This window comes from Narcine bancroftii, chromosome 9, assembly GCF_036971445.1.
Source record: "Narcine bancroftii isolate sNarBan1 chromosome 9, sNarBan1.hap1, whole genome shotgun sequence".
NCBI classification, from domain to species: domain Eukaryota; kingdom Metazoa; phylum Chordata; class Chondrichthyes; order Torpediniformes; family Narcinidae; genus Narcine; species Narcine bancroftii.
In genome coordinates this window covers 36221089-36238063 of record NC_091477.1, presented here as the reverse complement: position 1 = coordinate 36238063, position 16975 = coordinate 36221089, and the positions used below count along the sequence as shown (strand labels likewise).

The 16975-nt window shown below is 40.9% G+C and overlaps 1 protein-coding gene across 1 annotated transcript in view; it reads left to right on the top strand.

The window, feature by feature from the left end:
- Positions 1-9973: 9973 nt before the first annotated feature.
- The window catches only part of stk10 (serine/threonine kinase 10), a 151058-nt gene continuing 144056 nt past the window's right edge, over positions 9974-16975 (top strand). Inside the window, exon 1 of the mRNA XM_069898793.1 lies at positions 9974-10081. Within this exon, the coding sequence (XP_069754894.1) occupies positions 10052-10081 (30 nt within the window). The 5' untranslated portion in view covers positions 9974-10051. The remainder of the gene's footprint in view (positions 10082-16975) is intronic.

The window sequence follows — 16975 nt, the reverse complement described above, 5'->3', positions numbered from 1 at the left end:
TGCTGTCGCTCTGTGTCCACCCCTCTGCATCCACCCCTCTTTAATTCCATACTTCTGTTTACACCCCTCTGATTACACACCTCTGGTTTTAAAACTCTGATTCTGCCCTTTGTTATGACTGTTATGTGTCCATGCCTCCGGTTCAAACCTTTGGCTTGCACGCCTCCCTTTTTACCTCCTTTGTGTCCACCCCTTCGTTTGTACCCATTCATATTTCCACACATTGGCTTCCACCCCTCTTTTCACCCTTGTGTTTCCACTGCTCTATTTCCACACTTCTGTCCACCCCTCTCTTTTCACCCTGGTGTCTCCACCCCTATGTTTCCACCCTGCTGTTTCTGCCTCTCCCATTTCCTCCCCACCCTTTTTCACTCCTCCATTTACACCCATCATTTTAAATCTCTATTTTCACCTGTTGTTTTAAATCTCTGTTTCCACCTGTTGTTTTAAACCTCTGTTTCTTTCCCGCCGCTTCCACCCCTCATTTTTCACTCTTTTTGTTTTAAACCTGTTTCCTCCCCACTGCTTCCACCCAGAATGCATAGATGGATGTAATCCATGGTGAATGAAGTTTAGAATTGGAATTGGCTGGGTAGTAGTGGAAAAGTGTTAATCTGTCTGGAAGCCTGTGACCAGTGGTTGTCACTCATTGGTATTGACATTTCACTTGTTTGTGATGTTGGAATCATATTGAGGCTTTGGAAGGAGTATAGGGAAAACCAATCAGGATGTTGTCTGGATTAGAGTTGTGAGCTCAACAAACCTGGGTAGTTTTCTCTGGTTCATCAGAAGCTGAATTTAAAACAATGAAAGTTTAGAAAATTGAGGTGTGGGTGGAGTACACAGAATCATTTTCCAAGGCTTGTAAATTTCAGCAACTAAAAATTTATTATGCCTTGTTTATTTATTTATACAGATCAAAAACCTCCATAACATTTTTGTTGTCATGTAATTGGAACTGACAAGTTTTCTCTAAATTTCCCAATTGGGTAACTTGGTAGTGGTTCAGCTTTGAAGAATATTGATGCAGAGGTGCGGTGACACCACTCCTTTCCATCTCCCATGTCCATAATAGGGTCAATATACATAAGGTTAAAATGTCCCCATTCTCATTCTACCACTCCCCAATCCAACAGTCAAGTTTAAAGTGTTTCAAACTGCAAATAAACGACTGGTCTTCTGACCTTGCAATAAAGTGGAATGATAAACTGTGAAGAATTGCTGTGGTGGATAAATGTACAAAAACTTTCAGAAGGCATTTGCAATGTTACCATCTAATGAACTTGACATTTGAATAAGCTAAAATCTAAAACTCTATGAAGTGTAAAACAATTTCGGTTTTGAACAGCTTAGAAACACGATGGAGGAGGTATTAATATTTAGTGTTTGCAGACAAAATGGGGAACAATTTTCTCTTGAAGTTGGATTGGAGTAATGACATGAATGTGAAAGTGTAGTCACCATTTTTTAAATTGATCTGTTCATAGCAAGTTAACATGATGATATCTTCTTGCATGGGGCAGAATGGTTAGCCTAGCAGTTAGTGCAGTGCCTTTACAGGTCCAGTGATCAGGATCGGGGTTAGAATCCTGTGTTGTCTGTAAGGAATCTGTACATTCTCACCGTGTCTGCATGGGTTTCCTCCCACCATTCAAAACTTACCGGGGATGTATTATTGGGTATAAATTTGGCAGCACGAGCTCATGGGCCGAAATGGCCTGTTATCTTGCTGTAGGTATGTCAATTATCTACCATAATTGAAAACTTTTTTTGGAACGGGGAGAACAATTTAATTACCATTGCCAGCTCAATTAATGAAATGAAAATAAATCTGAAATGCTGCCAAGCACAAATTAACTATTTTTGGCAGTTTGAACAGAAGCAGCCATGCTCTTGCAATTGAACAAAAGCAAATGAAACTTAAATTTATCAATATTAAAGTACCGGAAGGTTGTGTCAATAGATGCACCTTGGGAAAATGTGCAATTTATCGGAAAAATTCAACTAGGATTTGCACTAATTGCTGTAATTACATTTTGGTGGACATATGCAAGAAATTGATGATTTTTAGACCATGAAACTGTACAAATATGGCTTTTAGCTGAGCAAAATGGTCCTTGATTCATTGGCTTGAGTTGCATTCAAAGAGACAGATTATAGAAAGGTTAAAAAAGGAAATGGGAGCAAAAGAGAAAAATGGTGGTGACAAATGTAAAGGATTGTTTCTTGGCATACAGAAAGCCAATGTGTTTTAGAGGAGGAGGGGAGCAGCAGTCAGTGGTCAGTAACTGTTCTTCTTGTGGTGGAGAGCATTTCTGAAGTAATAGATGAGTGCTATGTTGGTAAAGACTGATGTCATGCAAATGCTGCTGAGAAAAATGTAGCTGAGATAGCAGATGAGCCAATAAACTGATGGCGGGAATACTAGCGAGGCTAGAGTAGAATGGGTGAATAAATGGGACAGTCCAGATGGAAAACATCCATGGTTGTCAAAAGAAGTGAAGAAATTAATGGTCAGTGTAGCGGTTAGTGCAACGTTGTGACAGCACCAGTGACCTGGGCTCAATCTGCTACTGGCAGAACGAGTGCACATTTTCCATAGTCATGTGGATTTCCTTTGGGTCCTCCCATATTCCAAAGACGTTCAATTTAGTAAGTTAATTGGTCATATTTGAGTAGCACAGGCTCATGTGCCAGAAGAGCCTGTTACCACACTGTATTTCTAAATTAAATCAGTGGTATTTACCATAACTTTAATAAATCCAAATTTAAAAAGCTATTATTGCAAATATTATACCCTTGTCTGGCCACCTAATTTTGTCAGTTGTGAGAGAAATGATTTTGGGAAATAGTTTGGAAAAATGTTGATTGCAAGCAATAGAGGCATCGCAAATAACTAAATCGCAATGAGAATTTAAGACACTGTTTTAGCCACAGATTATTGTATAATATTCTGGGTGCCGCACTTCATGGAAGATGTGAAGGAATGAAAGAGAATATAGGAGAAATTTATCAGACTAAGTGGGTAGACTAAATGGATAGACTTAAGAATCTGGAGTTATTTTCCATGAAACTGGAAATTGAAGGGGAAAAAAAGCAAAATGCTAGAAGTACTCTGCAGATCAGTAGCATAAAATGTTAGTTAAGCTTTGAAGACACTTTATCAGACTGGAAACTAAAATAAACTTTGTCTAATTTAGTTGTAGAGAGAATGGGAAAAGGATTGATCAAACACAGGGAATATCTGACAATGGAGCCAGGACTGGCCTGGGGATAAGCTGTTCATCAGGATCAGGTTAAAGAGAGTGGACAAAATGGTAAAAAGCTATGAACTGAGGGCAATAAGAGAGTGAGAATCTAAAGGAATGAAACATTTGAAAAATGCAGGGCTGCAGAGTGACGCTATACAGCAGGCCAGGCTTTGGCAAATGAGAAAGAAAGATGAGAGGAAATCTGACCAAGGTGTTAAAAATCATGAAGGGTTAAGAGGCAGATAACAGAATGAAGATAATTGACTGAATGATTATGGATTGGAATGCACTGCCAGGGATAAGAGCAGGCAGATTCAATCAATTTTCAAAGGGGAAAAATAACTGCAAGCCTAAGGAGAAAGGATTAGATGGATTGTTCTTGCATGGAACAGATTTAACTAAGGAAAAACTACTTAGCAAACTTTGTACTTTAAGTACCTGGCTTGACGTGAAACTGGAAGGAGATACATGTGCAGTTTGTTAGCAAACAGCTTTTTTATGATGTTATTAAAGCTCACCAATGAAAATGTGAAATCGCTGGAGTTGTGCATTCTTCTGAATGTAAAGCTGGAGGTGAGCATGGTTTTTGACGAAGGAGGGAACAGTTTGTCCTTTCACTTTAATTTGTGCCACCCAACAGACTGCCTTTTTATCCCATTGTTTTCTCTGAAAACGTAGAATGGACATGCTTTGCCTCATAACAGCAAACATACTTCAGTCTCACTGAGATGATTTTGCAAGTTCCATTTCTGTGTTCATTTTCTTCATGTTCATGGACGATTTGACTGATGTTTATGTGTTCAATGTTTTGGTCTATTTTGTGTAAAATTTAGCAGTGTATGCTGCATTGCTCCTTAGAATATTGGTACTATCTTCATTTAACTCCTTGGAATGATCCAGATTCCTCGGCTTCTCACTCCCAGAAGTTGCTTTGATATGTGCTTATAATTAATTGTTCGTGATGTTCAAGCCATAAAATTTAATTGTGGAACACTAGATGTTTGTGTGCTTTAGCTGCAGAGTTGCTTCTAATTTGGTATGTATTTGTGCACAGTTGAGAAATGTGTCTTGCTGACAACTACATTGCAAATCGCTCTTGTGCATGTAGTTTATAATATAGAGCCACAGACAGTGAAAAATTGGCCTAAGGACATGGTTTCAGGTAAATTCTTGTCATACAGAATACCCCTTTCTGTAACTGGATTCTGGACTTCCTAACAGAAAGGCCACACTCTGCACAGAACGTTGAGTGCCGTCATGCTGAACATTGGCACCCTTCAGGGCTGTGTGCTCAGCCCATACCAGTTCATGCTACTGACCCATGACTGTATTGCTAGATCCAGCTCTAACAGAGTCATCAAGTTTGCAGATGCAATGACAGTAGTTGACCTCATCAGCAAGAACAGAAAGTCGCACAACTCAGAAGAGGTAGAAAATCTTGAGATGATGCAGGCATAACAACCTGAGTCTCAACGTAAGCAAGATGAAAGAGTTGATTGTGGACATCAGGAGGATCAGGAGTGACCACTCTCCACTGCACATTAATAGCTCTGTAGTGGTGAGCGCCAAGTTCCTCAGAGACCTCTTAAGAAGTGACCTATCCTGGACACACATCTCCTCAATTGTCAGCAAGGCACCACAGCAACTGCACTATCTGAGAAGGTGTAGGCAGGCAAGGCTACCCACCACCATTCTGTCAACTTTCCCCAGGAACTCTATTGAGAGCGTGCTGGCTGGCTGCATCACAGTGTGGTATGGTTGCGGTAGAGCATCGGATTGGAGGTCAATCCACATAATGATAAAAGCAGCAGAGAAGATCACTGGGGTCTCCCCACTCATTTCACCCCTCCCCCCATTGATGAGATTTACTGAAATTGTTGTTTAAAGAGGGCTTGCAAAATCAGGGAGGGCCCCTACCACCTTGTACATGGCATCCTCCTGCTACACCCATTAGAAAAGAGATAGAAGTATCAGATCCAGAACCACCAAGCTGAGGATCAGCTTCTTATCACGGGTACTCAAACTGCTGAATGACTGATGAACAGTTTAAAAAAAAACTCCTTGACTCTACTATTTATTAAGAATATTTATTTTGACATGTATATATGTACAGTGTATATATGTTACATGTCTGTGTGTGTGTGTTTGCACTGTGGACTGGAGAACGCTGATTCATCAAGTTATACTGGTACAATCAGATGATAAATGAACTTGAAAGTTTGGCCTTTAGCAGCATGTAGGACTCCATTCCTGCACTATAATAAGGAATCATTAGTTAGCTCCTGACAAATTTCGATCGTTAGAATGGTCTTGACTAATTCATGTGGAATTTTGAATGAAATTAGATCCTGCTTAATATTTCAGGGCATGATGTGGTAGCAAGAATGTTCCTCTAACCTAGAAAGAGACCAAATACAATTCCAATGCAACCCAAAGTCCTCATTCACCAACAATTATTCACCTTGATTTCCCTTTGATCTTCATGGTATCTTGTCTATGATGGAAAATTTAAAGCAAACAAAATCATTCCCAGCCAAATATGTAAGTTAAATCATCCCATATTGCTTAGAGTCAACTAATCCACTTTGTGCATCCCTTAAATTCTGCCTTCAATGTCCCTGTTGTTGACACTTCTATGTAATACAGTAAAAATCCCTGGTATCTGGCAATTATAAGGATTTTGGATGCCAGATGTGCATATTTTCCAGTGGTCTTAGACACACTCTTAAAATGCTAACTAATACACCTGCTTTAAGAATAATCAGTTTAAAAGACAAAAAAACTGTACAAAATGTTCAGTAATTTAAAAAAAGTCAGTATTATAGTAATTAATTATGTAAAGTTCACTTTAATCAGATAATTCCCATACCTTACAAAATTAAAATTTAAATTCAAACCCGTCGCTAGCACTAATCACTGCACTAACCTTGCTAATATTATAATTAACTCGCCTCCCCCAAGTTTACAGATAAAATATACTTAATACTGATAAAGATAAGTCCTCCAACTAGATAGGGAAACATTTTGGGAGAGGTACCCAGCGGAGAGTACCATTGGCTGGCTCTTCATCCTGGGAGCCACAATTTTATTTCAAACTCCACTTTATGCAAACAGCTGTTGCGGGCAGGACATGACCAGGATTCTCCACTGACTGAATGTTAGCTCGAATCTTCACCAAGGGGTTGTGTGTTCCTTTGGAGAAAATTTACTTGTACAGTTTTAAACTTATTTCAATTTTTATTTATTCTTATTGCTTTTTTTTTGCCGGTACCATCAGGTGCCAGTTACTGGGGATTTAACTGTAATACCCAACTACCTGCTGCATGCCTTCTGAAACGAAAACCGTGAATGTTTTGGGAGAAAACACTTTAAGCTACCATGAGCCTACAACATGTACTGCATTTTGTTGAGTAACAATGGATGGATTTGGAATTAAACAAGAAAGTCTTCACATGCTGTGATGGTTGTTTAAAAAGCATGAATCGATTTGGAAGGTTGTTGCTGCCAGAGAGGACAGCAAACTTGCATCATGAAACCGATGCAACTACGCTGATAAAATCCTCAGCAATACTTGTAATTTATTGAAAAGCTAATCGCTTTGGCATCTGTCTCACATTGACAGAAGTCTGGGCTCAACTAGGTTGCTGTATGAAAGCTGCGATATCTGCTATAAGATTCAGAAGAAGGTGGGGTTTGCTCTCAATGAAGTTAGCCACAATGTTCATGCTCTATTGACATCCTTGTCAGAGTCCTCTGCAGCAGAAGTCCTGTGTTCTCTCCTGCTAAGGGAGGCTGGCAAAATGAAAATTCTTCCTTCCACAAACATAGCTTTCCCTCCACCACCATCAATCAACTCAGCCCTAAACCACATCTCCATTTCCCACTCATCTGCCCTGGCCCCCTCTGCCCGCAGACATAACAAACACAGCATTCCCCCTTACCCTTACCTACCCCACCCCCCAACTAGCCTCTGTAATTTTCACCACCTACAACATGATTCCACCTTTAGACACATCTTCCTCTATCCTCCCCTCTCCATTTTCCATGTGGGACCACTCCCTCCATGACCCCCCTTGTCTACTCATCCCTCCCCACCAATCACCCCCCCGCAGCACCTTCCCCTGTGACCACATGAAGTGCCACACGTGCCCACACCCCTTCCCTCACCACCATTCAGGGCCTCGAGCAAGTGAAGAAACACTTCACTTGTGTTTTCGGAAGAGTTATCTACTACATCTGGTGTTCCCTTTGTGGCCTTCTCGACATCAACACCACCCTCTCAAAACACATTATCATTATGGATGTGAGTGCCACTGGATAATAGTCATTTAACAGGTTACCACACTCTTTTGGGGCACTGGTTCGATTGAGGCCTAATTGAAACAGGGATACAGGGATACTGGAGTGAGATGTTGAAGATATCTGTGAATACATTGGCCAGTTGGTCAGCACAGGTTTTCAGTACTTTGCCGGCCGGGTATGCCCTTTAGTTTTATAATTGTCTACCCTCCAAAAAAAAAACTGAGCATTCAACTTATCCATGTCCCTAATAAGTCACCCTCAGACTTCTATACTTTTGGGGATAAAGACCCAGCCTATCCAATCTCTCCCTTTAACTCTAGTCCCAGCAACATCCTGGTGAAGCACCACTGCACTCCATCTGACATTGATATCCTTCCTATAGCTGGAAGAACTGAACTGCACACAGTAGGCATGGTTAGCACAAAACTGTTACAACGCCAGCAATCGGGACCGGGGTTCGAATCCCATGTAAGGAGTGGAAATGTTCGCCGTGTGTCTGCTTGGGTTTTTCCCATGGACTCCGATTTCCTCCCACTGTTCAAAACGTACTAGGATTGTAAGTTAATCAGATGTAATTGGGCAACACATGGTCATGGGGAAAAATGGCCTGTTATTCTGAGCATGAACTCACCAACACCTTGTGCAGGTGTTTCATGACGTCCTAACTTTTCTAATTAATATCCCACCCAGTGAATGAAAGTGTGCCAAATGCCACCTTCACCTTCCTATCAACCTGAATCACATTCAAACAACTATGCAATTGTACCCCTCAGTCTCCATGTTCTACAACACTTTCCAGGGGCCTATCATTCACTGTGTAAATCCTATCCTAGTTTGACTTACCAAATTGCAACATCTCACATTAGTTACATTCTATTTTCCACTTCTTGGCCCACATTTCTAACTGGGCAAGATCTTGTTATAGATATCCTTCCTGACCACTGACCACACCACTAATTTTGGTGTCATCTGGAAAGCTGGTTAACTACACTGACATCCATATTGTTAAGAGGTCATTGCCTAAACAGGGCTCGCCAAATCATTGAGGACCCCGCACGAAACATCTTCTAACTCCTCCCATTGGGTAAGAGATACAAATGTATCAGAGCCAGAACCAGGCTGAGAAATAACTTCTCCCCACAGGCAGCTCATACAAGCCCTCCAAGACTTTATTTAACAATATTTATTTATTATACATGTATACACGTACTGCACATGCATCATTTGTCTGTTTGTGTTATACCTGTTTGCATGTTTTTACACCGAGGACAGAAGAATGCTGTTTCATCAGGTTGTACTTATATAGTTGGATAATAATAAACTTGAACATGAACAAACAATGGACCCAGCACCAACCTTCTGGCACATCACTGATCACAGGCCTCCATTCAGAAAAGCAATGCTTTCCCCTTCCCCCCCCCCACCCCCGACTCCTTCCACGTAGATACAGTAGGTCAGTTCCCTTGGATCCCAAGTGATCGATCTTTCCAGATTAACCTGCCATCAGTCAAATTTATATATACTAACATATATTATATATAATATAAATCTGCCTTAGTTTATATAATGCAGTTTTGTAAATAATTTGAAATACTTTGGACCAAGAAGGTGTCAAAGAATGCAAAATTTGGAAATCTTTCAGGGAAACTTGCATTTAAATATTGTGATAGTACATCTATCACCAATGTACATAGTGTATATAGTTACTGTATCTAGACTGTGCTTACAGCGATTGGCTGAGAGCTAAGCCACACCTATTGTCTGGGCCTTAAAGGGTTGTGTCCCTAGCCAGGTCGGATCATTCCGGACTGGTCGGCCACCTGTGAAGAGCTCTGGTCTTTTGCTAATAAAAGCCTTGGTTTGGATCAACAAGTCTTTGGTTCTTTCGACGAGCTCTACAAATATGTCGAATGAATGTTGTGTACAACCATTCAGTAATGCATTTATTTCTCTCTGCAACAGTTGAGATGCAGGTGATGTCCTACAATAAGAGCTTCAAATAAATCATTTGTGCCATTGCTATCATTCAGAACAGATCAAGCAGATCAAATTTGGCCACCCATGTACCACATTAAGCCTTCAGGATCAATAAAGATTATATTCTACATCAATTTGTAACCTTACTTTCCAACAGAAAGGTCACTCTGCCATTACTAAGAACCAAGCGTACAACACTAATTTACTGCAGGGAGTAGTACTAAAGAGAAATAAAATAAAGTGCCAATATTGCAATGCTTCAATTAACGTTAACCGGAATAAAAGCAGATGTAATATAGCCAAGTGATCACAAAACCTATTTGCTAGATCATAGACCTTCAACTCTGCTATGCTGAACCATGAACAGTGGTGGGTAATTAAACAGCTCAACAAACATCCATGATGACAGCACCCAATACATTGTTGTTTTATGTCTTTACAGGATGTTCATTTCTCCATCTTTATTGCTGTGACTTCTCACGACCATGTCATATGATTGGTTTAATCACTTATGACAGTTTATGGAGGAAAATATCTTCAAATGTTGCATGGTATGTAATTCGTTGAAGCTACTTACAATTATGGGTGGCACAGTTGGTGTAGCGGTTAGCGCAACGCCTTTACAGCGATGGAGCCTGACCTGGGTTCGAATCCTGCACTCTTCTCCCGTGTCTCCCCATGTTCTCTGGGAGCTCTGGTTCTGTCCCACCCTTCAAAAATGTATCGGCGTGTAGGTTAATAGGGTGCCTTTTGGGCAGCAGGGACTCGTAGGGCCGAATTGGCCTGTTACAGTGCTGTATGTCTACATTTAAATTTAAAAATTGCATGTCAATATAAATAGTAGTTTGTGACATTTTTAGGAACTATAATCTGTATACATTTAAACTTCAATCTATAATCCCACCTAGAGTTCTGTGTGCAAAATCCTTTTTTGTGGAAAGCATTGTTGCAAGTATGTTTTACTAATTTTATCAGGGAAGGAATAAATTATTGTCCAAGGACCTTCAGGAGCATTAATGTGCAGAGGGATCTAGATAAATTGCATGGTAAAGAAGGGCTGTGCTATGTTTACCATCGATCAGGGGATTAACTGTACATCACCTTGCAGCTATATAAATCTTTGTTTAGACACATTTAAAATATTGTATGCAGCTTTGGTTTCCATGCTACAGGAAGGATGTGGAGCCTTAAAGATGGTGCAGAAGAGATTCTCTAGGATGTTGCCTGGATGAGAGAGTATTCACTGTAAGGAGAGGTTGGACACATGGATTGTTTTTACTGCAGCATTGGAAGCTGAGGGGAGACCCAATAGTTCTGTTTCAGTCTGGTCTCCTTACTTCTTATTTGAGAAAGGATGTAATGGCTTTGGAGGTGGTGCAGAGGAAGTTCATCAGGCTGATTATGAATATGAAGATGTTATGAGAGATCAAGTAGTCTGGGAATATACTGAATGTTCAAAAGAACGAGGGGTTTTGAAAGGAATTAATGTTAGAAACAGGAATGTTTTTTTCCCACTGGCAGAGGAGACTCGAACTCAGGAACATAGCCTCAAGACTCAGAGGAGTAGATTTAAGACAAAGATAAAGGAGGAACTATTTCTTCCAGAGAGTCGTGAATCTGTGGAATTGTCTGCCCAAGGAAGCAGTTGAGGCCACTTCATTGAATGTATTTAAAAAACAAATTGGTAGATTAATAAAGAAATGGGGAATTAAGGAGTATGAGGAAAAGGTGGGGAAGTTCAGTTCAGCATTCACCTGATATGCAAGTTGGGCCTGCTGGGTCTATATATTTCCCTCTGCAATTAGATTCTCAACATTCTGATGGGGAGTCCGGATCGGTAACAGCCCTACCAAGACCATCACACTGAGCACAGGGCCCCTCCAGGCTGCCTGCTGACCCACAATTGTGCAGCCAAACACAGCTAGAACCACATCATCAAGTTCACTGATGACACAACTGTGATGACCCTTATCGGTAAGAATGAGGAGGCAGCAGACAGAGATGAAGTGCAGACACTAACAAACTGGTGCAGAGCAAACAACCTGTATCTGAACGTTTATATAAAAAAAGAGAGATGGTTGTTGACTTCAGAAGGGCTCAGGTGGACCACGCTCCACTGACCATTGATGGATCTACCGTCGAGGTCATCAAAAATGTCAAGTTCCTTGGAGTGCACCTGGTGGAGAATCTCACCTGGTCCATTAACACCAGCTCCATAGCCAAGAAAGCCCATCAGTGCCTCTATTTCCTGCGAAGGCTGAGGAAAATCCATCTCCCACCCTCCATCCTCACTACATTCTACAGAGGATGTATTGAGAGCATCCTGTGCAACTTCATCACCACCTGGAAGCTGTACCATCTCAGACTGCAAGACCCTGGAGAGGATAGTGAATTCTGTGGAACTGATCATTGGGAACCTCTTCCTAGCTTGAAGGAAATCTTCTACATTTGATGCAGGAGGAAAGCAATAAACATTGTGAAAGATTCCACGTATCCCGTGTGTAAACTGTTCTCCCTTCTGCCATCATGCAGGAGGTACCATAGCACTCGGGCCCATATGTCCAGAGTGGAAAACAGCTTTTCCCCCAAACCATCAGGCTCCTAAACTTTCAGTACAGATGTGGATGGTGTGTTTTGGACTTTCAGTGTATACATCTTAATATCCTAATATTTTAATGTGTTAACTGCTTTCCTAACTTATATCTATGTAAATATGCTCTATGGTCCTGGAGAAATGCTATCTTGTCCTACTGTGCGAGCAATGTATGAACAACAAATAAAGGTGACTTGACTTAAGTGGAACTGAGTCCATGGCCAGATCAGTCATGATCTTATTAAATGGTAGTTTTGCCAGGCTAGGTGGCCACCTTCTGCTCCTATCTCTTATGCGCCGATAAAACTATGAAAGGCACAAAAAGGCAAATGCATACCTTTAAAGTGAGGCATTCTTTTCCACAGAGAATGGTGGGTGTCTGGAAAGGGCTGCTCGGTGGAGTGGGGAGGTAGACGCAGATATGGTAGTGATATTTAAGAAGCATTTAGACAGGCACATTAATTTGCAAGGAAAGGGTCATATGCAGGCAAATGGGATAAATTTAATCTGCTAACATGGTCAGCACAGACATTGTGGGCCAAAGGATGTGTTACTGTGTTGTACTGCTCTATGTTGAGATAATTATCCATGAATTAGGAAAAAATAATTTGAAGAGTAGAATGTCTGGCAAAACACCAAACACAACAAACAAACTTCAGACTCATTAGTTGAAATGACCTCTTGGCCTGTATCAAATAACATTTATATTTCTCCTTTGCCTATATTCACTGAGCAATCAGTCACTTCCCGGACCCAGTACTCACAGTTTATTTTGAGTGTTTTGCTTTAACACAATTTGTCCTTTATAAGCAGTGGACAATAAAGTTTTTTTTAAAAAAAGGTAAGTGTACCTTTCAAGATATCCAAAAATATTTTGCCTTCATTAAAGTACTTTTATTTCTTGAAATATAGTCCTGGAAACAAGAAACAGGATTGCTGTGGAGTATACACACATAACCTTTTCACCATCCACAGTATAATAGCGGCCAGTTTATCTGTTTTACTTTTAGTGGTATTGATTGATTAGGTCACTGGGATATCTTCCCATTACTTCACTATCCTACCATTGGTCTTTTGTCCCATCTGAAAAATAGGGCATTTGACCGGCAGTACATCCTCAGAATGGCACTGGAGTGTCAGACAAAACTTCTGCGTTGCTCAAGTAACCAGCACCTTCTAACTCAGCGTCAGCATTGCCATGAGCTGCTCCAGAACCACAATTCAGCATAAATAACTTGCATATTTTTTAAGTATCAGAAATCTCCCTTGGCAACTGCCTTTTTTTTAAAACTTGTGAGCACTTCCACTCAGACAAGATGCAACTAGCTAATTAATACCGTAAAGTGATGCCGTTAAAAATAACTCCTGTAATGCCACCAAATGGTGAATTCTAATAATACACAACTGGTGGCTATCTGAGATCAATGTGCAGCTGATAGGGAATGTAATTGCATACTTTGTTGCATTCAAAGAAATGAATGAAATTGAATACATTTTGTATGACATTGGATAAGAATTTGTGTCACTTTTTACTAAACTTTGTCATGAACAAAGTAGCACTGCAGAGAAACTGCATATTCAGTTATCCATGCTTATGCACCACACAAGCATCTCTCCATCCTTCCACATCCTACTTTATCAACTTAACTATCTCTTTAAGTTTCCCTTAATTGCATATTCTATTCTCCTCAAATAATCCCTCTTGGTAGCCCGTTCCCTATTCCCACCTCTTCAGGGTTAAAAAAAAGTTTCTTCTTTCCTTAAATGATTGAATAGCAACAAGCTTTAATTAATGGCATCCAGTTATCTCTCTCCTCCAAATGGAAATGCTTATTTTGTGTTAAATTCTCTCAAAAACATCCTTCATTTTTTAAGAACTTGTTGGGTCACTGTTCAGACTTCTGTAAAGAGAAAGGGCACCTAGGATGTTCATCTTTTTCTGAGAAGTATATAATTCATTGTTATGGTACTGTTTTGATGAGCTAACACCCTGAACTGGTACATTATTTGTTGGAAAAGTACTCTCAAAGTGATGTTGGGGACAGATTTGCAGAATCTTTACCAGCCACATGAAGGAACAACAATATGTATATTAGAATAGAAATTACATTATCCATTTAAAATATTATACCGTTCATCATTCAACATAATCGTCCCCTCAAAACTGATCAGCAATCTTCAAGACCTGGGCCTCAATACCCCACTGTGCAATTGGATTCTGGATTTCCTCACCCCAGACCATAACTCGGTGAGGATTGGTAAGAACATCTCCTTCGGTACAACAGGGCTGCATTCTTAGCCCCCAACACTACTTGCTTCAGACCTATGACCGTGCAACTCGGTGCGCCAACTACACCATGATGATACCATGGTATTGGGTTGCTTATAATGGGGTGATGAGTCAGCATTTCAGGGGGAAAATTGAAAACTTGAATTGGCCTTCACAACTGCCTGCGGCCACAAATGGTGTACTAAAAACAATGTCTCACTCAGTGTCATCAAAATGAAGGAGCTGATAGTGGATTTTAGGAAGCCAAAACCAGAGGTGTATGATTCAGTGATCATTGAGGGATAAGAGGTGTGAGAGGTGATTACATTTAAATTCCTGGGAGTCACTATCTAGGAGGACCTTTTCTGGACCCAACACACTCATCTCATTGATCTCTTTGAATGTATGGACAGAGTCGATGTAGAAATATTGTGTCCCATGATGGGAGAGTCGAAGACAAGAGGGTTCAGCTTCAGGATTGAAGGGTGTCCGATTAGAACAGAGGTGCGGAGGAATTTCTACAGCCAGAGGGTCATAAATCTGAGGAATTTGTTGCCGCAGACAGTTGTGAAGGCTATGTCATTGGGTGTACTTAAGGTAGAGAATGATAGGTTCTTGATTAGGCAGAGAATCAAAGATTAAGGGGAGAAGGCCGGGCTGCGGGGATGAGTGGTAAAATGGATCAATTCATGATTAAATGGCAGGGCATACTAGATGGGCTGAATAGCCTATTTCTGCTCCTTTGTCTTATGGTCTAATGTCATCATGAAGAAAGCACATCAGTGCCTCTAACTCCTCAGGAGATTGTGGAGGTTTGATATGACATTGGAAACCTTGGCAAACTTTTACAAATGTGTAGTGGCAAGTGCGCTGACTGGCTGCATCATGGCCTAGAATGGGGGCACCAAGACCTCTATATAGAAAGCCCTGCAAAAGGAAATGGACACAGCCCAGTAAATCACAGGTTAAACTCTCCTCACCATCAAGAAAACCTACAAGGAGAGCAGCAGTGATCATCAAGGATCCACACCACCAAAGATGGGCTCTGTTCTTGCTTCTGCCATCAGGAAAGAGGTATAGGTACAACAGGAGCTGTACCACCAGCTTCAGGAACAGTTGCTACCCCTCCACCATAAGACTCCAAAACAACAAACTCAATCAGAGATTCATTGAAGGGACTCGCACTTTGCACAAAATTTATTTATTTATTTATTTATGTCTTGCAGTCACTTTGTTTACATTTCTCTCTTTTTTACGCACATCTTTTCTTGAGAACAATTGGTCTATTGATGAGTAGAAATTCCTCCTGGTCTGCAGGAAAAAAGAATCTCAGGGTTGTTTGTGATATCATGTATGTACTCTAACAATAAATTTGAACTTTGAGAATGAAACTCCAAAAATCTACTATCCAACTATTTAGAAACCCCAGTTGTTCAACATTGGGCTCATCAAGTGATGTTTGTTCCACTCCAGTCCCATTCACCAGGGCTCCAGTTTCTATACTTCATTCCCACTCACCAGGGACCCAGTTCCCGGACTCCGTTTCCACTTAAAATGGCCCCAGTTCCCTCACTTCATTTCACCTCATCAGGGCCCCAGTTCCCACACTCTACTTCCACTCATTGGGGCCTTGGTTTCTGTGCTCCCGTTAAACTCACATGGTTCAAGATTTAAATGAAAGTCCTCCATAACTGCCTTTCTGTTAAGGCAATTAGTTTCTCTCTGACCACCTTGTCTAGTTCTCTCATTATTTTATATAATTACAACTGTCACCCAATGTTCCTTGCCCCAGCTAGTGCACTATCCCCTTTCCTCATCTCTGTAGACTGGCTCTCTCCCCTCTACTCCTCCAATCCAGATGAAGGGACTGAAATGTTGACTTTCCATTTCCCAAACAGCATCTGCTTGACTCATTGAGTTCCTCCAGGCATTTGCTTATTATTTCAGATTCTAGCATCTGCAGTCTCTTTTGTAACCCAGTCAAGCTGCTCTCTTCTCATCAACATCACTTTCCAGCTTTTGTGTGGGAAGGGAAATGTTCAGTGGGTTCAAAGAGCAACAAGTCTGGACACAGGAAGGATCTTTATTAAAGCATACATAAGGGGATCACAACAGAGATAACACACAATAGTACTCTCAATCACAAAACACAGCATAATTAGTCACATTGAACTTAACACTAATGATACTAGTAACTGTATACAGACTTATAACAACCAAGGATTACAATACACTACCAGCTGTACCTTGTCTAACATGGCTCCAATGCTATCTAACAACCCTGATCCATGGGTAGTGCACACCTTACTAAGGACTCTTCCAGCATTGTCCAGAGGTCGTGACCTGAAGTGGAGTAGGGTTCATCTCAGGACCAAAGAGCAAAAGAGGAAGAGCTACTGCAAGTGGTGGACTTTATAGTACAGTAAGCTGGAGGGCCTGGCCCAGGTAATCGCTAGGTGTGCTCTAATGGGTGGGTGGAATCCAACCTTGATTGACAGATGATGCAACTTACAACTAAGTTCCAAATGGAGAGGTCATGTGAACCTTCACAATCCACATTCCTACCAAGGTTCCAGACAGAGA